This window comes from Mustelus asterias, chromosome 11 (assembly GCF_964213995.1).
Source record: "Mustelus asterias chromosome 11, sMusAst1.hap1.1, whole genome shotgun sequence".
NCBI classification, from domain to species: Eukaryota; Metazoa; Chordata; class Chondrichthyes; order Carcharhiniformes; family Triakidae; genus Mustelus; species Mustelus asterias.
The window spans coordinates 96,947,777-96,970,548 of NC_135811.1; the positions used below are offsets into that span (position 1 = coordinate 96,947,777).

The window sequence follows — 22,772 nt, forward strand, 5'->3', positions numbered from 1 at the left end:
ATTATTTCGCTGCACTGGGCACCCAGAGGAAATCCTTGTCTTCATTTAATGAACAGAAATGCTCGCAGTACACAGAACTCCTGGTCTGGAGTGCATTGAAGCAAATGCACTCCAGACCTCCAGTCCCGCCAAGCCCCTTGGCCTCCCTCTGCCTACCTCTTACTCTGCACTATGTTTATCTCTGTCTCGCTTTCTTCCCCAGTCCCTAAAGTTCAACTAAAAGCCAAATTTTCTGTCCTTGTTGCAGCGGCAGCGGGGCATAAAGGGCTGGAAAATTCCAGCCATTAAGTGGGATTTTCCAGCTCCCCTACGGGGTGTTTTCCAGTAGCAGAGGTGGTCATTGGCCCCCCCCGGCAGAATCTTTTAGTCCTGCCAATGTCTAACTCCAAAGGTGTGCAGGTTAGGTGGATTGGCCATGCTAAATTGCCCCTTAGTGTCAGAGGGACTAGCTAGGGTAAATACATGGGGTTATGGGGATAGGGCCTGGGTGGGACTGTGGTCGGTGCAGACTCGATGGGCCGAATGGCCTCCTTCTGCACTGGGATTCTAAGAACTTCTAGATTTTGTATATCAACACAACAAAGAACCAGACATTTCGACAAAAAGAGCTGTTAGTGGCCTCTAGGCTGCTAAATCTTTGCAGGAATGGATGGCTCCTCAGCGAGGGGGAAGCATCCACTGTGAAAGTTGTTGGCAGCACCTTAATGATAAATTTAATTAGCGCTGGGAAGCAAATACTGGAAGAGTGCTTTGTGCATGAAGCAGAAATTATTTAGAGTCCGCAGATTTCCTTTAAGATAATTGGCTGTTGCAGAAGAGAGAATTGGGCATATCCCACTGTGTTTCTCAATGTTGCCTTTCCTATCCAGTTTATAAATCGCTAATGTTTAATGTTTAAAATCGATCACACAAAAATATAAATAATTGGCTTAATTTGCAGCAATGATGCCATTTCTGTGCTGAGGCGAGGTAGGGTTTTACTGTGCAAAATGGATGTTAAAAAACTGCCGATATTACAAATATCTCATCCTGATTCGTTTGCCTGGGGTCCAGATTTTCACTGAGCAGGGAGGCCTTTAGAAATGGTGGATGGAACACGATTTCAGGACTACCGGCCAGAATTCTCCCATCCCGACCGCCATTGGAGTTTTAGCCGGCGGGTTCCGACAATGTGAAACACCATTGACAGTTGGGCAGGAATTTTTGGCTTTTAGGCCAGTGTGGCCGGATAATTCCTCCCAGGATTCCCATTTCCAACACTTTTTGGATGGCATGGGGTAAGGGTCTGGGTAGTGAGTCCTCATGCAGTGTTCCCTCCCTTCCTGCCTTCATTGCAGGATTGGCCACCCCCCCCCCCCCCCCACCACCCCCGCTCACAATTTTGCTGGTGTCTGGCCTGTACTGTTAACAGACATGGTTTGCAGCTTCTCAGAGGAGTTGTGCCCCATGGGGAAATTCTAGTCCCGAGTCTCAACCATTCAACTTTCCTTTTGAATTACATTGCTCTTCTTACCTGCTCGGAATATTGTCAATCAATCAATCAATCACGGCCTTTGTGGTATCAATGCCAGAAGCTTTTATCCATTTTACACCTCTTAATCTTGTGTAAATTAACACACAGGGATCAGTACAGCATTGGCGTGTCCACCTAGAGTTTTGTGCTCTAATCCAGGAGTGGGATTTGTATTCCTCTGCAGTCTGTCCAGATCGCTTCTGGACCCTGGGATAATGAAGAATCTCAGAATCAGAAGCCAGTTTCTGTCACATGGTTAATGGTCTTTGTCCACCCAGAATGGCTTAAAGCTGCAATTCCATTGATATACAATAGAAGATAGATGATGGTGTTTCACATTTAACTTGTGGGTAACTGGTTTTGCCATCTTTCTTTTGTTGTACGACAGTCCTGAATCCATAAAGTCTAGAAGTCCATCAACTGTGTTTTGACTAAGTTTCGAACAATGGCCAGTGTGAATTCAGGAAGAAGTTTAACAACACCAGGTTAAAGTCCAACAGGTTTATTTGGTAGCAAAAGCCACACAAGCTTTCGGAGCTCCAAGCCCCTTCTTCAGGTGAGTGGGAATTCTGTTCACAAACAGAATTGTGAACAGAATTCCCACTCACCTGAAGAAGGGGCTTGGAGCTCCGAAAGCTTGTGTGGCTTATGCTACCAAATAAACCTGTTGGACTTTAACCTGGTGTTGTTAAACTTCTTACTGTGTTTACCCCAGTCCAACTCCGGCATCTCCACAGTGTGAATTCCACAGATAACATTGGTCTTGGTATGTCCATTCCAGGAGGAGGCCCTGACCCATGATTATTCAATTCAGAACTTGATAATCAATGTTCAGTATGGGGTTCGATTCCGGCCTCGGGTCACTGTCTGTGTGGAGTTTTCGCATTCTCCCCGTGTCTCCGTGGGTTTCCTCCGGGTGCTCCGGTTTCCCCCCCACAGTCCAAAGATGTGCAGGTTAAGCCGATTGGCCATGCTAAATTGATCCTTAGTGTCAGGGGGACTGGTAGGGTAAATACATGGGGTTATGGGGATAGGGTCTGGGTGGGATTGTGGTCGGTGCAGACTCGATGGGCTGAGTAGCCTCCTTCTGCACTGTAGGGACTCTATGATTCCATGTTGAATATTCAAAGGCCGTCTCACCCTTCAGCAGACAATTTAACAGTTCATCAGTTTCCATTTTAAGCAAATAAAAGGCAGTTCCAAAACCTCCATAAGAGCTTGATACATCCATTATGAATGTGACATGACTTTACTGGGCATGACACATGGCAAGGGAAATGCAGCATTCAGGTAAATTGGATTTACTGATGTGACTGAAGATGTTGCAGCCAAATTAAGGACACCATTATGTGATGAGACATTAAAAGAAACCCAATTCAGCACAATTAAGGGCTTCCTTGTATGATCAGATCTGTCATTTTTTAAATCTGCAAAGGAACCGGCAAAGCAGTGGCTAAGACCAAAGTGTACCTTTAATGATCTTCCTTCCTTTACTGCACCTGAACTGGAGGGGCACCAATATCCTGAGCGGGAGATTTGCTAGTGCTGTTTGGGGGGGTTTAAACTAATGTGGCGGGGGGGTGGGAACCAGAACAGCAGTAAGTGTGGAGACTGGGGAAGAAAATGAGACTGAGATGAACATGGTGCAGAGTAAGAGCAGGCAGAGGGAAGCCGTAGGACTCGGTAGGACTGGGGGTCTGGAGTGCGTTTGTTTCAATGCAAGTATAACAGGTAAGAAAGATGAACTGAGAGCCTGGATTACTGCATGGAATTATGTAATTGTAATTACAGAGACATGGTTAAAGGAGAGACAGGACTGGCAGCTAACATTCCGGGATATCGTTGTTTTAGATGGGACAGAGGGGAAACAAAAGGGGTGGGGGGTTGCATTGCCGATTAGGAAGCACATCACATCAATGAGGACACATTGGAAGGATCTTGTAGTGAGGCATTATAGGTGGAGCTCAGGCTCCACCTATAAGGGGTAAAATCACAATGTTGGGAGTGTACTATAGACCTCCCAACAGCCCACAGGAGACAGAGGAGCAGTTGTGGAGTCAGATACTGAAAAGGTGTGAAAAAAGCAGGGTTGTTGTGGTGAGTGACTTTAACTTCCCCCACATCGACTCGACTCCCTTACAACCAGGGGCTCGGATGGAGAGCAATTTGTTAGATGTGTCCAGGGTTTTTTTTTGATATAGTATGTTGACAATCCAACCAGGGAGGAAGCCAAACTAGACTTGGTATTGGGGAATGAGCTGGGCCAGATGATCGATGTTTCAGAGGGGGAGCAACTTGGGCTTAGCGACCATAATTCCATAAGATTTCAGGTAGTCATATAACGACAAGAGGGGCCTTCGGGTGAATCTCCTTAATTGGGAGAGGGCCAAATACATCCAAATTTGACAGGTACGGGGAATGTCGATTGGTACGGCTATTTCAGAACAAATCCACACCTCGCATGAGGGAGGCTTTTAAAGGCCGGTTGATTGAAGTGTAGGACAGGCATGTCCCCACAAAAATGAAGGATAGAAATTACAGGATTTGGGAACCATGGATGACAAGGGAAATTGTAAGTTAGTCAAAAGGGAAAAGGAAGCATGCAATAGGTTTAGGCATCTAAAAACTGACAAAGCCCCAGAGGAGTATAGTGAAAGTAGGAAGGAACTTAAACGTGGAATAGGAGAGCTAAAAGGGACATAAAATGTCTTTAGCAAACAGGGTCAAGGAGAATCCCAAAGCTTTTAGGAGCAAGAGGGTCGCAAGAGAAAGAGTAGGTGCACTCAAGGTCAGTGAAGGGAAGCTATGCGTGGAACCACAGGAAGTGGGTGAAATCCTTAATGAGTACTTTGTATTGGTATTCACAAAGGAGAAGGACATGACGGACGGTGAGGTCAGCGATAGGTATGTGAACGTTCTAGAGAATGTCAATATATCGAAGGAGGAAATGTTGGGTATCCTAAATTGCATTAAGGCAGACAAGTCCCCGGGGCCGGATGGGATCTATCCCAGGTTATTGTGGGAGGCAAAGGAAGAAATAGCTGGGGCCTTAACAGATACCTTTACATCCTTTTTGACCACAAGTGAGGTTCCAGAGGACTGGAGAATAGCCAATGTTGTTCCCTTGTTTAAGAAAGGAAGCAGGGATAATCCAGGAAATTATAGGTCGGTGAGCCTGACGTCAGTGGTGGGGAAGATTTTGGAGAAGATACTGGGAGACAGGATATATGCACATTTGGAAGAAAATGGACTAGTTAGTGACAGGCGGCAATGCTTTGTACGGAGAAAGTCATGTCTCGCTAACTTGATTGAGTTTTTTGAAGAGGTGACAAAGATAATTGATGAGGGAAGGGTTGTGGATGTGGTTTATATGGACTTTAGTAAGGCAATTGACAAGATCCCCGATGACAGACTGGTACAATAACTAAAATCACATGGGATTCAGGGTGAGCTGGCTAGATGGATACAGAACTGGCTTGGTTATAGCAGACAGAGAGTAGAGGTGGAAGGGTGTTTTTCAGAGTGGAGATCTATAGTAAGTGGTGTTTCGCAGGGATCAGTGCTGGGACCTCTGTTGTTTGTAGTATATATAAATGATCTAGAGGAAAATGTGGGTGGTCAGATTAGTAAGTTTGCGGATGACACAAAGATTGGTGGAGTTGCTGATAGTGCCGGGGATTGTCAGAGGATACAACAGGATATAGATCAATTGCAGACTTGGGCACAGAAATGGCAGATGGAGTTTAATCAGGACAAATGTGAGCTGATGCATTTTGGGGGATCAAATTTAGATGTAAATTATACTGTAAATGGCAGAACCCTTAGGAACATTAACATACAGAGGGATCTGAGCGTGCAGGTCCACAGTTCCCTAAAAGTGGCAACTCAGGTGGCCAAGGTGATTAAGAAGGCATATTGCATGTTTGCCTTCATCAGCTGGGGCATTGAGTACAAGAGTTGGCAAATCATGTTGCAGCTATATAAAACCTTGGTTAGGCCGCATTTGGAGTATTGCGTGCAGTTCTGGTCGCCACACTACCAGAAGGACATGGAAGCTTTGGAAAGAGAGCAAAGCACTGTTGTCTCACAGCGCCAGTGACCCGGGTTTGATTCCCGGCTTGGGTCACTGTCTGTGTGGAGTTTGCACATTCTCCCCATGTCTGCATGGGTTTCCTCCGGGTGCTCCAGTTTCCTTCCACAATCCAAAGATGTGTGGGTTAGATGGATTGGCCATGCTAAATTGCCCCTAATATCAGGGGGACTAGCTACGGTAAATGCATGGGGTTATGGATAGGGGCTGGGTGGGATTGTGATCGGTGCAGACTTGATGGGCCGAATGGCCTCCTTCTGTACTGTATAATTCAAAGAAGGTTCACCAGGATGTTGCCTGGTCTCGAGGGTGTTGGCTATGAGGAGAGGTTGAATAAACTAGGATTGTTTTCACTGGAAAGATGGAGGCTGAGGGGAGACCTGATGGAGGTCTACAAAATTATGAGAGGCATAGACAGGGTGGATAGTCAGAGGCTTTTTCCCAGGGTGAAAGTGTCAGTTACAAGGGGGCACAGGTTCAAGGTGAGAGGGAGAAAGTTTAAGGGAGATGTGCGGGGGAAGGTTTTCACGCAGAGAGTGGTGGGTGCCTGGAACGTGCTGCCAGAGGAAGTGATGGAAGCAGGCAACATTTAAGAGGCATCTTGCTGGGTACATGAATAGGGAGGGAATAGAGAGATAGGAACTGAGTAAGGGCAGAAGGTTTTTTGTAGTTTAGATGGGGCCTCATGACGGGCTTGGAGGGCCGAAGGGCCTGTTCCTATGCTGTACTTTTCTTTGTTCTTAAGAGGGACATTAAAATCAACCTCTTTGGTCAACCTTTTGGTTACCAGTCTGAATGCGAACTTCTTTGGTTCGGTGTCTGTTTCATCTGATTATACTCCTGGGACATTTCACTATGTTCACAATGCTATATATGTGTAGTTTGTTGTTGTTAATGTCTCCATTTTCCATTCCAGGTCCACTGGAGTGTTACTAATTATTTAACATCATCCATCAAAACAATTAAGATTCAGTTGTTGTGAAGTCAGATGTAAATGATCAATTATGGTTTAGCAGCAGAGGCCAGGGTTTTATACAGAGGCGGTGGCCCCATCTGTAGGATGGAATGTTGGAGACAACCCCAGCTCCACCAGCCATGAAAGCCCCGACCAGGGTTTGAGTTGAGCAGACAATTAATCTCCTGCACTCATTGCTTCTGCCCCTCTGAGGCAGGATGTCCCACCTCACAGAGCTGTTTGCCAATCAGAGGGCCAGCAGTTCTTCAGTCCCAGCAGCGCCACCTGGAATGATGGCCAGTGCTGGGAATGCAGCAAACCCCAAGAGGTGGGGTTGGGGATCGCTGCGGCCAATCAGGCATCAGTCCCTGGCGAGGGAGGGGTGTCAATCCTGAGGGCAAAGGCCACTGGTGTGGCCTTTGGCGCATAGGGTGCCAGCTATGAGCCACAGGGTATCCAATCAGGAGGGACCACCCTTGAGCCCGCAGGTATACGTGGGTATGCCTGGTGCTCTTTCCACATGGCAGAGTGCCCATCCACCGCTGGTAAAATACCTCCCATGCTGGGAACAGTGGCTCTCAATTGGTCTCTTAAGAATCCCAACTGGCCCAAGGACGGGTGGGATATCTGCCATCTTCACATCTGGTAAAATGCCAACAAATACCAGGAGCCAGCAGCATAACTGTTCCACCCCCCCCCCCACCCCCCACCCCCCCCCGCCCCCCCCACCCCCCGCCACCCTGCCATCTTCCATCCCACTCCCTCAGTCACCATAAGATTCCAGCCATTTACTATGGTTTGTCAATGATAGATAACTTGCAACTTTAGTGCCAGGGGCTTGCACGGGGCTGAGTTTGTTCAGTGTGTCTAAGAGTGCTTCTTGAGGCTATGTGTAGATAGTCCAACTCGGGAAGGGGCTATCTTAGACCTGATTCTGGGAAACGAGCCCGGACAAATGATTGATGTCTCAGTGGGGGACCATTTTGGGAAAAGTGATCACAATTCTATAAGTTTCAGGATACTTGTAGAAAATGATAGAAGTAGTCCCAGAGTGAAAGTACTAAGCTGGGAGAAGGCTAACTATGACATTATTAGGCAGGAGCTAGGGAATGTAGACTGGGGACGGCTGTATGAGGGTAAATCCACATCTGATATGTGGGAGCCTTTTAAAAATCAGTTAACAATTCAGGACAAGTATGTCCCTGTAAAAATGAAGGGTAAAGATGGTAGGATTCAGGAACCCCGGATGACAAGAGAGATTGTGAGCTTAGTGAAAAAGAAGAAGGAGGCATACATAAATTTCAGGAAATCGAAAATGGATAAGGTTCTTGAGGAATACAAAAATAGCAGGAAAGAACTTAAACAGGGACTTAGGAGGGCTAAAATGGGCCATGAAATGTCCTTGGCAGGCAAGATTAAAGAGAATCCCAAGGCTTTTTATCTATATATAATGTGGAAGAAGGTAGCTAAGGAAAGGGTGGGTCCACTCAAGGACAGTGGAGGGAATTTGTGTGCGGAGCCAGATGAGGGGGTGAGGTCCTTAACGAGTACTTTGCATCAGTATTCACCATGGAGAAGGATGTGGTGGATGGTGTGTGTAGAAAGGAGAATGTTGACATTCTAGGTCATGCTGAGATAAAAAGGGAGGTATTGGATGTCTTGAAAAACATTAAGGCGGACAAGTCCCCAGGGCCAGATAGGGTCTATCCCAGAATGCTGAGAGAGGCAAGGGAAGACATTGCTGAGGCCTTGGCCAAAATCTTTGTATCCTCTTTAGCCACAGGTGAGGTACGAGAGGATTGGAGAGTAGCTAACATTGTTCCTCTGTGTAAGAAGGGCAGAAGAGACAATCCAGGAAATTACAGCCTGTGAGCCCTACATCTGTGGTGGGGAAATGATTGGAGAAGATTCTTAGGGACAGGATGTACTCACATTTGGAAGGGAATAGGCTTATTAGCAATAGGCAGCATGATTTTGTGAAGGGGAGGTCGTGTCTCACAAACCTGATTGAGTTCTTTGAGGAAGTGACAAAAAACATTGACCAGGGCAGGGCAGTGGGTGTTGTAGACATGGACTTTAGTAAAGCCTTCGATAAGGTTCCTCATGGCAGGTTGATAACAGAAGGTGAAGTCACATGGGATCCAAGGTGAGCTGGTAAGATGGAAACAAGACTGGCTTGGGCATAGAAAGCAGAGAGTAGCAGTGAAAGGATACTTTTCTGACTGAAGGTCTGTGACAAGCAGTGTTCCACAAGATCAGTGCTGAGGCCCCTGTTGTTTGTAATATATATAAATGATTTGGAGGAAAATGTCAGTGGTGTGATTAGTAAATTTGCAGATGATACAAAAATTGGGGAAGTAGTGGATAGTGAGGAGGATTGTCAGAGGATACAGCAGGATATAATCAGCTGGAGATCTGGGCTGAAAGATGGCAGATGGAATTTAATCCGGACAAATGTAAGGTGATGTGATTTGGAAGGTCTACCGCAGAAGGAAAGTATGGAGTAAATGGTGGAGCCCTTAGAAATATTAGCATACAGAGGGATCTAGGCGTGCAGATCCACAGTTCCCTGAAGGTGGCAACTCAGGTGGATAAGGTGGTCAAGAAGGTGTAAGGCATTCTGGCCTTCATCGGTCGGGGTGTTGAGTATAGGAATTGGAAAATCATGTTGCAGCTGTATAAGACTTTGATTAGGCCACATTTGGAGTATTGTGTACAATTCTAGTCCCCACACTTCCGAAAGGATGTTGATGCATTGGAAAGGGTGCAGAAGAGATTTACCAGGATGTCGCCTGGTTTGGAGGATATGAACTATTAAGAATGGTTGAACCAATTTGGATTGTTTTCATTGGAGCGTCGGAGGATGAGGGGGGACCTGATAGAGGTTTACAAGATTATGACAGGCTTGGACAGAGTGGATAGCCAATCTTTTTCCCAGGGTTGAAGGGTCAATTACTCAGGAGCATAGGTTGAAAGTAAAAGGGGGAATATTTAAAAGCGATGCAAGGGGCAAGTTTTTCACACAGAGGGTGGTGAATGCCTGGAACGGCTGCCAGAGGAGGTGGTGGAAGCAGATTCTATAACAACGTTCAAGAGGCATCTGGATAGATACATGAATAGGCAGGGAATAGAGGGATATGGACCACGTAGAGGCAAGAAAATATTAAATTAGAGAGGCATCCGTGTCGACACAGACTTGGTGGGCTGAAGGGCCTGTTCCTGTTCTTTGTTCTCATTTCTCAGCAACAGTTGCTATGATATCATCACATTATAGCAATGAATGACGAGTGTGGCCTCGGCCTCATGTTATAAATTGCCATTTAGTAGATTCATACAGAGCTGTGAGTATAAATTATAATGGTTGGAAGAAGCTGATGACATAACATGATTTATTTATGATTTTTATTATTTGTATTGAGAAAGCAAGTCATATTATTTTCTGAAGGAGGGTGTTATTTTACTCAAAGCATTGATGTACAGTGCATTGCTTGTTACTTTACGCTGTGTGTTTCTGGTGTTTAAGAAATTCTTTCTATTGTCTCAAATGCATGAGGCCAAGTTTAGAGTGCACTAGCAATTTAAATGCTATTAGCATCAAAATGGGATAGAAATGAAATACTTGAGGGATAATGTACTATTCAACGTGTCACATCGAAAAAGCAGGAAGAACATCTCCCACCCCTCTCACAATTACATAAGACATAGAGCAAAGAAACAGGCTCATCATGGCTAAGATTTGGCTCAACCCGAGCTTACTCCCAGCCTTCCTTCTCTCAGTATAACCTCCTTATTTCAGACTCTCTCATATGCTTGACTGCATGGTAAATAGAGAAGGCCTTTCAAGTTGTCTTTTCCTCAATGTTTCCACCTCCTCACTTTCACTCCATTCTACACACTCTGCTGACAGTTGGGTTAAAATTCAGGAGTCTTCTCCATGGGGAGTGACAGCCATTTTTTTTTGTGCCCAAATTGTTAACTCACCACTAAATATTTCAGCAGGTGATGATTTGATTTGATTTATTATTGTCACATGTACTGGTATACAGTAAAAAGTATTGTTTCTTGCACGTTTTACAGACAAAGCATACCATTCATAGAGAAGGAAAGGAGAGAGTGCAGAATGTAGTGTTACAGTCATTGCTAAGGTATAGAGAAAAATGAACTTAGTGCGAAGTAGGTCCATTCAAAAGTCTGACAGCAGCAGGGAAGAAGCTGTTCTTGAGTCAGTTGGTACGTGTCCTCAGACTTTTGTATCTTTTTCCCGACGGAAGAAGGTGGAAGGGAGAATGTCCGGGGTGCGTGGGGTCCTTGATTATGCTCACTGCTTTTCCGAGTCAGCAGGAAATGTAGACACAGTCAGTGGATGGGAGGCTGGTTTGCAAAATGGACTGGGCTTAATTTATGAGCCTTTGTAGTTTCTTGCGGTCATGGACAGAGCAGGAGACATACCAAGTTGTGATACAATCAGAAAGAATGCTTTCTATGGTGCATCTGTAAAAGATAGATGGCAGGTTGGGCCTGTACTCATTGGTGTTTAGAAGAACCATAGAATCGCTACAGTGCAGCAAGAGGCCATTTGGCCTACTGAGCCTGCACGGACAACAATTCCCCTCAAGCCCTTATCCCAATAATCCCATGTATTTACCCTGCTAATCCCCCTGACACTAAGGGGCAATTTGTCATGGCCAATCAACCTAACCCGCACATCTTTGGAAGCGAGGTTATTGTGGCATACAGGATTCTCAGGGAGCTTGACAGGGTAGATGCTGAGAGATTGTTTCCCTTTGTGGGAGAGCCGAGCACCAGAGGGCATGACCTCAGAATAAGGGGTTGCACGTTTAAAATGAAGATAAGGAGGAATTTCTTCTCTCAAAGGGTAGTGAAAACATGGAATTCTTTATTGCAGAGGGCTGTAGAGCCTGGATAAATGCAAAATACTGTGGATGCTGGAATCTGAAACAAAAACAGAAAATGCTGGAAAATCACAGCAGGTCTGACAGCATCTGTGCAGAGAGAATTGAGCCAACATTTTGAGAAAGGGTCATCCAGACTCGAAACATTGACTTTATTCTCTTTCCACTTTTTAAACTGTGTTCACCAGTTCTAGTTTCAGCAGTCGGAGTGTGCCATCCAGCCCTGGAGCCTGCTATAACCATTCAATAGGATCATAGCTCATCTGATTGTGGCCTCACCTCCACTTTCCTGTTACCCCACCCCCCTCCCCAACACATCCCCACCACCCAATAACCTTTGACTCCCTTATTGATCAAAAATCAGTCTAACTCAGCCTTGAAGATATTCAATGACCCAGCCTCCACTGCTTTCTAGGAAGAGAATCCCATAGACTGATGACCCTCTGAGAGAAAAAAAATTCTCCTCATCTCAAAGTGTATCCCCTAATTCCAGACTACCCAGACCCAGAGAAATATTTTCTCAGCAACCACCCTGTCTATGCCCCTTAGGATGTTCTATGTTTCAACAACTGCTCACTCCAGTGGATATAGGCCCAACCTGTTCAATCTTTCCTCATAAGATAACCCTTTCATCCCAGGAAAGCTTGTATCTATGACTCTTTCCTTCTTCCTGCCTAAATAGAACCTGGCAAATTCACATTGCAGCATATTTAGCATTGCTGCCTCACAGTGCCAAGGACCCAGATTCAATTCCCAGCTTGGGTCAGTGTCTGTTCAGAGTCTGGACATTCTCCCCATGTCTACGTGGGTTTCCTCCGGTTGCTCCGGTTTCCTCCCACAGTCCGAAAGACGTGCTGGTTGGGTGCATTGACCATGCTAAATTCTCCCTCAGTGTCCCCGAACAGGCGCCGGAGTGTGGCGACTAGGGAATTCTCACAATAACTGCATTGCAGTGTTAGTGTAAGCCTACTTGCGACACTAATAGATATACTTTAAAAACTTTTTTCCAGTATTTTAGCCTGGAAATTACTGGCGAAGATGGCTGTGGGTGAACATTTGATGCATTTGTAAATCGGTGAATTCAATAGAGGGATTGATTTCAGAGACATTAAAACATCAGACTGTAGAATCTCATAAAATTGCATTCTGTTTTTGAATATCATCAGCAATGATTTATGCGCTTTTATTTCCATGTTCCCAGGGATCTAGAGTTCTGCAGCTGAGTCAACAGTTCAGTGGCATTGGGTAGAATTTTCCTGTCCTGCCCTCCATGGGAATATCGCGGGCGGGGGGTGGTGTGGGGGGTAGGCGGACCATGCAAACGTCTGTTGACCTCGGGCTGGATTTTCCAGTCTCGGGGCGAGCGCGACTGAAAAATCCTGCCCTTTGTCTGTTTGGAGAGAGCCCAGTTGTGCTGGATCTCAATTCTGCCAGAAGTGGAGCTGGGTGCTCCCTACATCTGCCCCCTTCTGTCCGGGCGTCACAGCCGGAGGTAGAACTGTCGGGTTGACACCAATTGCCAGATCCCTGGCCTTTCTCTCACTTCAGCTGCAATGTCCACCTTCATGACGAAGCGTAGGGCTGACCCCTATGGACGTGAGGTCCTCACTGCCATTTCAAACACTTTATCCTTTTTTGAAAATCATCGGGAACCCGATCCACTCGTTAAATTAATCACTTCCAAAGTGTATCTAATTGGAAAATTCTGCAGCTACTTAGAGCTGGGCCTGCAATAGTGCACACGTGACCAATTCTGCCACCAAAGATCTTTCTCTGTAGAAATAAAGGCACCTAATCGAAAATTTCACCAAAGGAAATTTACAAGTTAATACAGATATCTCAGGTTCTCTCACAGGTAATCACACAACGCCCACAGACTCCATTTGTCTCTCTGTTCCCATTTCTCCTCAGTCCCGGTTAATGACTCTTGTCTTTTGTTGACAGCTGCATCTCAGGTGAATCCAGCTGCAACGGCCGAGGCACAAGAAATAAAACGGAACATCTGCAGACTTAACCAGGAGGTAAAGTATGTGGGAAAATCTTTTTACGTCATTCTGATTTTATCACAGCTGAATTCTCAGTTCCCGGTTCTTTGCTGTGTCATTTTGAAACAGGACAGTTTTCATCGCAGCGTCGAGTCATTTGCTGCTTCAGGTTCCGTGAGTGAAAATAAAAGTAGTGATGAGGATTGTTATGATCCAGGCCAAAGACTCCAATGTGTAATGTGAAGCCTCGACCCGAAGTTTTACATTTGATTTTGGCATTAGGGTGAGCATAAGGTGTTTCACTCCAGGTACGATTCAAGTGACCCACTAGGAAGCTTTTACCGAACAAAGTTTATTTAAGAACACAGCTAAAATATAACAAAAAGCATAACTTGTACCAATTCCGATATTTAAACATGACACAGTATAATCCTTAGCAGCTAGCTTTCTATGTTGTTCCAATATAAACCAACCCCATAGACATGCACCCTTCATCAGACTAAGGTAGCACGAAAGCAAGTATGCTCACGTGATGCTGGATTTGCAGCTTTTAACACCTATGTCAATTGATCCTTTGAATGTTGGATCTAATCTCTGAGGCTTCCTTTAGGGAAGGAAATCTGCTGTCCTTACCTGGTCTGGCCTAAATGCGACTCCAGAGCCTCAGCAATATGGTTGACTTCTAACTGCCCTTGGGCAACTAGGGATGGGCAATAAATGCTGGCCAGTCAGTGACACCCATGTCCCACGAATTAATAAAAAACAAAATTCACACAATCTTGGGTAAAGGTTCACCTACACTTTGTGCTCTAGAGGATACCTGCATGTCAGCTCATCTCTGCAAAACATTTAAAATATCAGCAGATGTGGGAAAATATGCCTGGATGGTTAGGTTTTAGCATCATCCGACATTCCTGGATTCCAATTCTGAACGGTGATATAACATGCAATAAAGCACATCGCAGTCCCTTTGTCTGAAACATTGCGAGTTTCTCTCATTTATCTGATACCTGTAAGTGGAAGACAAAGAGGTCTTCAAGATGATGATTTCTGAGATGGAAATAAAGCACCTAAAGAACAATTGTATTTTCAAATCGAGTGGAATTATTATTTAATCCAAAGATGGTAAATGTTCTAAGATTTAGCCTACTCCAGGATCCCATTCATACTTTGCTAATCATTGATTCCTGCTGCAAAGCATGGACACTTGCTTGTGAATATGTGCCGACTTCAAGTTGGTACAGGATTGGGCTCATCTGTAATGCCTTCTGTAACCAAGTAGGCTATGAACAGACCCTACAGAATCATAGAACTGCAGAAGGAGGCCATTTGGCCATTGGGTCTGCACTGACCGCAATCCCACCCAGGCCCTATCCCCATAACCCCATGCATTTACCCCAGCTAGTCCCCGGACACTAAGGGGCAATTTAGCATGGCCAATCCACCTAACCCACACATCTTTGGATGTCCAAGTAAAGTTTAACATTTATTTATTAGTGTCACAAGTAGGCTTACATTAACACTGCAATGAAGTTACTGTGAAAATCCACTAGTCACCACGCTCCAACACCTGTTGGGGTACACTGAGGGAGAATTTAGCACGGCCGATGCACCTAACCAGCACATCTTTCGGACTGTGGGAGGAAACCGGAGCACCCGGAGGAAACCACGCAGACACGGGGGAGAGCGTGCAAACTCCGCACAGACAGTGACCCAAGCCTGGAATTGAATCTGGGTCCCTGGCACTGTGAGGAAGCAGTGCTAACCACTGTGCCACCGTGTCCAACCTTGTATATGAAGAACCATCACTGTTAGTGAGGCCCCAGTGGAATTATAGCAAGCAACATGCATTAGTTTCTGGAAGGAGAGGAAGATGAGCAAATCTAAATGGGGAATAAATTGCCTTTCGATGTCACTATTGTAGGAAAATATGGTCACCAATTTGCACATTGCACCATTTGTAAGCCAGTAGCATGTCACATTAGATCACTTCTCTCTCTAATATGTGAAACAATCAGAATTTTATGCTTCAACTGCTGCGCGATTAGATTTCACACATTTTGTGGCCTTTGAGAATTCTTAAAATGTTGCTAATTTCCTGATGTTCAGCTGTTACAAATATAATAAAACATGACATCAAGCAGACAAAGAGAGCAGAGTCGGGATTTTCCAGCTGGTCACGCCCCACTGCCACTGCAGGCGAGAATTGGGCCACTCAGCCAAACCTCCGTTCACTGCACCAGAAAATCTATTCATTTATTTATTCGTGGGACATGGTGATCATTGGCGGTCCAGCATTTATTGCCCATCCCTAGTCACCTGAGGGCAGTTGAGAGTCAACCACATTGCTGTGGCTCTGCAGTCACATGTAGGCCCAACCAGGTAAGGATGCAGATTCCCTTCCACAGGAAGTAGTTGATGCCAAAACATTGAGTGTATTCAAGAGGCGGCTGGATATAGCACTTGGGGCGAATGGGATCAAAGATTATGGGGAGAAAGCAGGATTATAAATAGGCTTACATTAACACTGCAATGAAGTTACTGCGAAAATCCCCCAGTCGCCACACTCCGGCGCCTGTTTGGGAACACTGAGGGAGAATTTAGAATGGCCAATGCAGCTGACCAGTGCGTCTTTCGGACTGTGGAAGGAAACCGGAACACCCGGAGGAAACCCACGCAAACCCGGGGAGAACATGCAGACTCCACACAGACAGTGACTCAAGCCGGGAATTGAACCCAGGCCCCTGGCACTGTGAGGCAGCAGTGCTAACCACTGTGCCACCGTGCCGCCCTTCCCACCAGCGTGAACGGCCAGAGGATTCCACCCCGATCTCTTCCCAGTGCTCCCAGTAATCATTTGTTTAGGGTTGGCCTTCTCTGCTGCGTTATTATTCCTAATATAAAATAACATTTTTTGTTAACCCCATATCCTTCTTCTCAAACTTTAGTTATGTTGTGATTCCAAAGACCTATCCCAAACCTATAAGCACCCTTCAACTTTCTAAACTGCAACAACTTGCATTTACATATAAAAAAGGCAAATGACCTGTTGGCCTTCATAGCGTGAGGATTCAAGTGCAGGAGCAGAGATGTCCTGCTGCAATTATACAGGACCTTGGTGAGACCACACCTGGAATAGGGTGTGTAGTTTTGGTCTCCTCATGTGAGGAAGGATGTTCTTGCTCTGGAGGGAGAGCAGACTGACTCCTGGGATGGAAGGAGAGATTGAGTCAGTTAAGATTGCATTCGCTGGAGTTCAGAAGCATGAGGGGGTGGGGAGGAGCTCATAGAAACCTATAAAATTCTAACAGGACTAAACAGGGTAGATGCAAGAAGGATGTTTCAGATGAAGGGTGTGTCCAAAACTAGGGGTCATAGTCTGAGGATACAGGGTAAACCATATAGGACAGAGATGTAGAGGAATTTTTTCACCCAGAGAGTAGCCAGTCTGTGGAATTCACTACCACAGAAAGTAATTGAGGTCAAAACATTGGTGTTTTCAAGAAATAGTTAGATATCGCACTTTGGGGTGAAGGGGATCAAAGGGTATGGGAGGAAGGCGGGATCAGGCTGTTGAGTTGGATGATCAGCCATGATCTTAATGAATGGAGGAACAGGTTCAAAGGGCTGAATGGCCTCCTCCAGCTCCTATCTTCTATGTTTCTATCTTTAACACGATAAATCATCAATGCACTCCATCTGAACTTGACACTGAACCACATAGAAGAGGTGTAAGGGAACAAGGCAAAAGTCTTGGTCAGAGAGTTAACTTTCAATGGGTATCTTAAAGGAAGTAGAGAAGGGAGAGTTTAGGAGAGAATTCCAGAGTTGAGACTTTGGTGGCTGAAAGCATGGTCACCAGTGGTGGAGTAATTAAATTAATGGATGTTCCACAGAGTAGAATTAGAGGAATGCAGCTATCTGAGTAGGTTGTGAGGCTGGGGGAAGATTACAGAAATAGACCAAGCCATGGAAGGAATTGAACAAGAAAATGAACTTGAAAATTGAGGTGTTGCTTAACCGGGGGCCAATGTAGGTTCGTGTGCACAGGGGTGATAGGTGAACGGGTCTTGGTGTGCCTCAGGACTCAAACAGCATATTTTGAGTGACCTCAAGTTTACATAGCTTAAAAGGTGGGAGATGAACCAGAAGTGCATAGTCATTTTTTTAATTCATTCATGGGATATGGGCATCACTGGCTGTCCAGCATTTATTGCCCATCCCTAGTTGCCTGAGGGCAGTTGAGAGTCAACCACATTGCTTTGGTGCTGGAGTCACATGTAGGCCAGACCAGGTAAGGACGGCAGATTTCCTTCCACAGCAAGTAGTTGATGCCAAAACATTGACTGTATTCAAAAGGCAACTAGATATAGCACTTGGGGCAAATGGGATCAAAGATTATGGGGAGAAAGCAGGATTAGGCTATTGAGTTGGACGATCAGCTATGATCGTGATGAATGGCGGAGCAGGCTCGAAGGGCCAAATGGCCTCCTCCTGCTCCTATCTTCTATGTTTCTATGTTTCCCTAAAGGACATTAGTGAACCAGATTGGTTTTTCCGACAATCGGTAATCGTTTCATGGTCATCAGTAGATTCTTAATTCCGATATTCCAAAGATGTGCGGGTTAGGTTGATTGGCCAGGTTAAAAATTGCCCCTTAGAGTCCTGAGATGCGTAGGTTAGTGGGATTAGCGGGTAAATATGTGGGGGTAGGGCCTGGGTGGGATTGTGGTCGGTGCAGACTCGATGGGCCGAATGGCCTCCTTCTGCACTGTAGGGTTTCTATGATTCTATGATATTTTTTATTGGATTCAAAATTCACCATCTGCTGTGGTGGGATTCGAACCTGGGTGACCCAAGCCAGGAATCAAACCCAAGTCGCTGACGCTGTGAGGCAGCAGTGCAAACCACTGCAGCACCCTGCCGCCCATGGGGAATCAGTCCTGGGCTTTTCTAGAATATCCGGGGAGCTTTTATCTTTTACCTTTAAGAGGTTGGTGCAAAAACAGCTCACTGGCACAGGTAGGCATTACTTTGTGAGAAGACATTCAGTTAGTATTTCCCCAAAGTGACGCTCGCTCATGGTGATGGGAAAGGACAGAATGATTTAAAGGGAAAAGATGAAAAGAGGTTAAATGAACAGTATCCTCCAGTATCCAGTTTACTGCACTAATTACATTTAACGATTACATCCACACAGTGAAAACAACTTGACATTTCCCACTTGTTCAATAGCAGCTCCACACATGAAGTCCTGTGGAGATATCATTAGCAGAATTTGCATAGAGAAGTGAGCCTGGACTAAAGCTTGCTAAATTCTGCAAAAAAGGCGGGGAAACTATAAATTCAGTATATTCCAGTTTGTGTGTCGGGGTTATTCCCAAACGTTTCCTCATCTTTGCACAATATCTCTGCTGCTTACTTGCTTTCATGAAGGATATCTATATATGAAATGTCATAAACATGCCATTTTAAGGTGAGAGGGGAGAGATACAAAAGTGTCCAGAGGGGCAATGTTTTCACACAGAGGGTGGTGAGTGTCTGGAACAAGCTGCCAGAGGTAGTAGTAGAGGCAGGTACAATTTTATCTTTTAAAAAGCATTTAGATAGTTACATGGGTACGATGGGTTCAGAGGGATATGGGCCAAATGCGGGCAATTGGGATTAGCTTGGGGGTTTGAAAAAAAAAGGGCGGCATGGACAATTTGGGCCGAAGGGACTGTTTCCATGCTGTAAAGCTCGATGACTCTGTGACTCTATGTCAAACTTTTCTTACCAATTTTCTCTCCTCCTCTCCTGAAGGTGTTCCCTTCTTCTGTGGGACTGTCCCACAGATACTAATCACCCTGGTCAGCAATTATTATTTTGCAATAAGAACAGTAAGAAATCTCACAACACCAGGTTAAAGTCCAACAGGTTTATTTGGTAGCACGAGCTTTCAGAGCGCTGCCCCTTCATCAGGTGAGTGGAGGATTTTGTTCACAAACAGAGCATATATAGACACAGACTCAATTACAAGATAATGGTTGGAATGCGAGTCTTAACAGGTAATCAAGTCTTTACAGGTACAGACAGTGCGAGTGGAGAGAGGGTTAAGCATAGGTTAAAGAGGTGTGAATTGTCTCAAGCCAGGACAGTTACTGAGATTTTGCAAGCCCAGGCCAAATGGTGGGGGTTGCAGATAGTGTGACATCAACCCAAGATCCCGGTTGAGGCCATCCTCATGTGTGTGGAATTCGGCTATCAGTTTCTGCTCGGCGATTTTGCGTTGTTGTGTGTCTTGAAGGCCGCCTTGGAGAACGCTTACCCAAAGATCAGAGGCTGAATGCCCTTGACTGCTGAAGTGTTCCCCTTCCTGTTGGGGGGAATTCAGTCAAGGGCATTCAGCCTCCGATCTTCGGGTAAGCGTTCTCCAAGGCAGCCTTCGAGACACATGACAATGCAGAATCGCCGCGCAGAAACTGATAGCCAAGTTCCGCACGCATGAGGACGGCCTCAACTGGTATCTTGGGTTCATGTCACACTATCTGTAACCCCCACGACTTGCCTGAGCTTGCAAAATCTCACTAACTATCCTGGCTTAAGACAATTCACACCTCTTTAACCTGTGCTTAACCCTCTCTCCACTCACATTGTCTGTACCTGTAAAGACTTGATTACCTGTTATGACTCGCTTTCCAACCATTATCTTGTAATTGAGTTTGTGTCTATATACGCTGTGTTTGTTAACCAAATCCTCCACTCACCTGATGAAGAGGCAACACTCTGAAAGCTTGTGCTACCAAATAAACCTGTTGGACTTTAACCTGGCGTTGTGAGACCTCTTACTATGCCCACCCCAATCCAACGCCGACATCTTCACACCATGCAATAAGAACATAAGAACTAGGAGCAGGAGTAGACTGTTTGGCCCCTCGAGCCTGCTCCGCCATTCAATAAGGTCATGGCTGATCTTTTCATGGACTCAGCTCCACTTACCCGCCCGCTCATCATAACCTTTAATTCCTTTACTGTTCAAAAATTTATCTATCTTTGCCTTAAAAACATTCAATGAGGTAGCCCCAACTGCTTCACTGGGCAGGGAATTCTACAGATTCACAACCCTTTGGGAGAAGAAGTTCCTCCTCAACTCAGTCCTAAATCGGCTCCCCCTTATTTTGAGGCTATGCCCCCCTAGTTCTGGTTTCACCTACCGGTGGAAAACAACTTCCCTGCTTCTATCTTATCTATTCCCTTCATAATTTTATATGTTTCGATAAGATTCCCCCTCACTCTTCCAAATTCCAATGCGCATAATCCCAGTCTACACAGTCTCTCCTCATAAGCCAACCCTCTCAACTTCGGAATCAACCAAGTGAATCTCCTCTGCACCCCCTCCAGTGCCAGTATTTGAGTGTTGTCAGGCTAATTGACTGTGTTGCCAGTTCTAGTTTACCACATGCTATTCTGCTGAAAAGAGTAGTGGCAGTAAAGTAATGAGGCTGTGTACCCTGGAGGATGGAGTGTGAATTAAATCTTTCCCCCATACAAACTAGTCTCAGAACAGCATCTGTGGCACTTTTGAAAGCATTCATGCTTTCCAGTCACCCCCCCCTAACAATCTGTAGGGAGCAGTCCAACGAGTCATTTGGCGTGAGTTGAGGGTATGACTACGAAGAACAAACAAAATCATATAAAAACTGCTTGATACGGTAACTCATCATGTATTGAGCTTGCTGTATTTGTGCAACACCATTCTGTGGCTTACTTACACCTGTAGCTGCACACTTCCCAGATCATTGAATCTACAGACATGGGGAGAACATGCAAACTCTACACAGTGATACATTTTTGAACAGTAAAGGAATGAAGGGTTATGGTGAGCGGGTGGGTAAGTGGAGCTGAGTCCACAAAAAGACCAGCCATGATCTTTCTGAATGGCAGAGCAGGCTCGAGGGGCCAGATGGCCTACTCCTGCTCCTAGTTCTTATGACCCGAGGCTGGAATTGAACCCGGGTCCCTGGCACTGTGAGGCAGCAGTGCTGATCACTATGCCGGCGGCACGGTGAGAGAACCTCATAAGATTTAGGGTGAGGAATAAGTGATGTAGAGGGGATCTGAGGAAAACCTTTTTTCACCCAGAGGGTGGTGGAAATATGAAACGTGTTGCCTGAGAGGGTGGTGGAGGCAGGTACTTTCGTAACATTTAAGAAGCATCTGGACGAGCACTTAATTCGCCAAGGTATAGTAAGCTATGAACCAGCTGCTGGTAAATGGGATAAGTATAGATTGGTATTTGATGGTGGGTATAGACATGCTGGGCCAGAGGGCCTGTTTCTCTGCTATAAGCTCTGGAAGCTGCTTTGCTCCAGTACTCTGTACTACAGCTTTCCCCTCATGCATAGAAGATTCACTCCCCTCATTTAATTTTACTTTGGCATTTTGTCGAACCGAAACCTTTATTAACATTTCAATGACATCTGTTACTGCAGGAATTATAATGCAATCTTTAAAATTAATGCAACAAAATCATTCAGCTGCTAAGAGTATGTCTTGTCTATTTACAGATGAATGATCTGAATCAGGAGGTATCTCATCTTGCCAAAGAGCTTCATCATATGATGCACCTTCTTCAAAGGCAATTGTCGGCGCCGCAGTACACCCCTACAATGAACTGCTCCCCATATGTTGTCTCCATGGTTTCTTCCTCAACTCCTTCTGTCAACAGCACTGGGAATGAATGGCAACCGAGATGCTCGTATGCTTTACAGCCATCTGCTCTGCACGTACAGCCTGGGACACTGGCTGGTGCTCAGCATAGCCAAGGCGCAAGAACTCCCAACTCCTGGAACTTCAGCAATCCTTCAAACGCAGCATGCTATCCAGGGAGCACTGTCAGGGCAACAGTATCATGCCAAAGGACAGCAGATGTAGAACTTCATCATCCAACGGTGGACTGCTTCCACACAGTCTCAAGTCCTGTGGCATCATTTCATTATCAAATGCCTCTGGGTGATCAGGGAAAGAGTCCAGCGCATCATTCGGACTTGAATCGAAATCCAACTCAACCCATGACAGGCTCTCCGAATCTTGCTCGGTCGGCCTCGCGGAACAATGGTTGCTCTGTCACTTCTTCTCCCTCTGGACGGCCCACCTTGATGTCCCAGAATCTCAATCTTTCAACGGCTCCAAGCCCTTGTCACTCTCTCTGTCCGGCTGTAACCTCTCACACCTCTCCTCTGGTGGCAGCGGGTCCGGATCGATCCGTTTTGAGAACTTCAAGCTCCATGCAGCCCGTGCACAACTCCTCAAAGTCCGTGCATTCGGTCCCGATCTC

The 22,772-nt window shown here is 45.6% G+C and overlaps 1 protein-coding gene across 1 annotated transcript in view; it reads left to right on the top strand.

Annotated features, from left to right (window-relative positions):
• LOC144500280 (voltage-gated delayed rectifier potassium channel KCNH8-like) overlaps nt 1-22,369 on the top strand; it is a 203,428-nt gene extending 181,059 nt beyond the window's left edge. The window contains exons 16-18 of the mRNA XM_078222956.1: nt 13,416-13,492; nt 22,003-22,073; nt 22,228-22,369. Coding sequence (XP_078079082.1) covers nt 13,416-13,492; nt 22,003-22,073; nt 22,228-22,369 — 290 coding nt within the window. The remainder of the gene's footprint in view (nt 1-13,415; nt 13,493-22,002; nt 22,074-22,227) is intronic.
• The last annotated feature ends 403 nt before the right edge of the window (nt 22,370-22,772 follow it).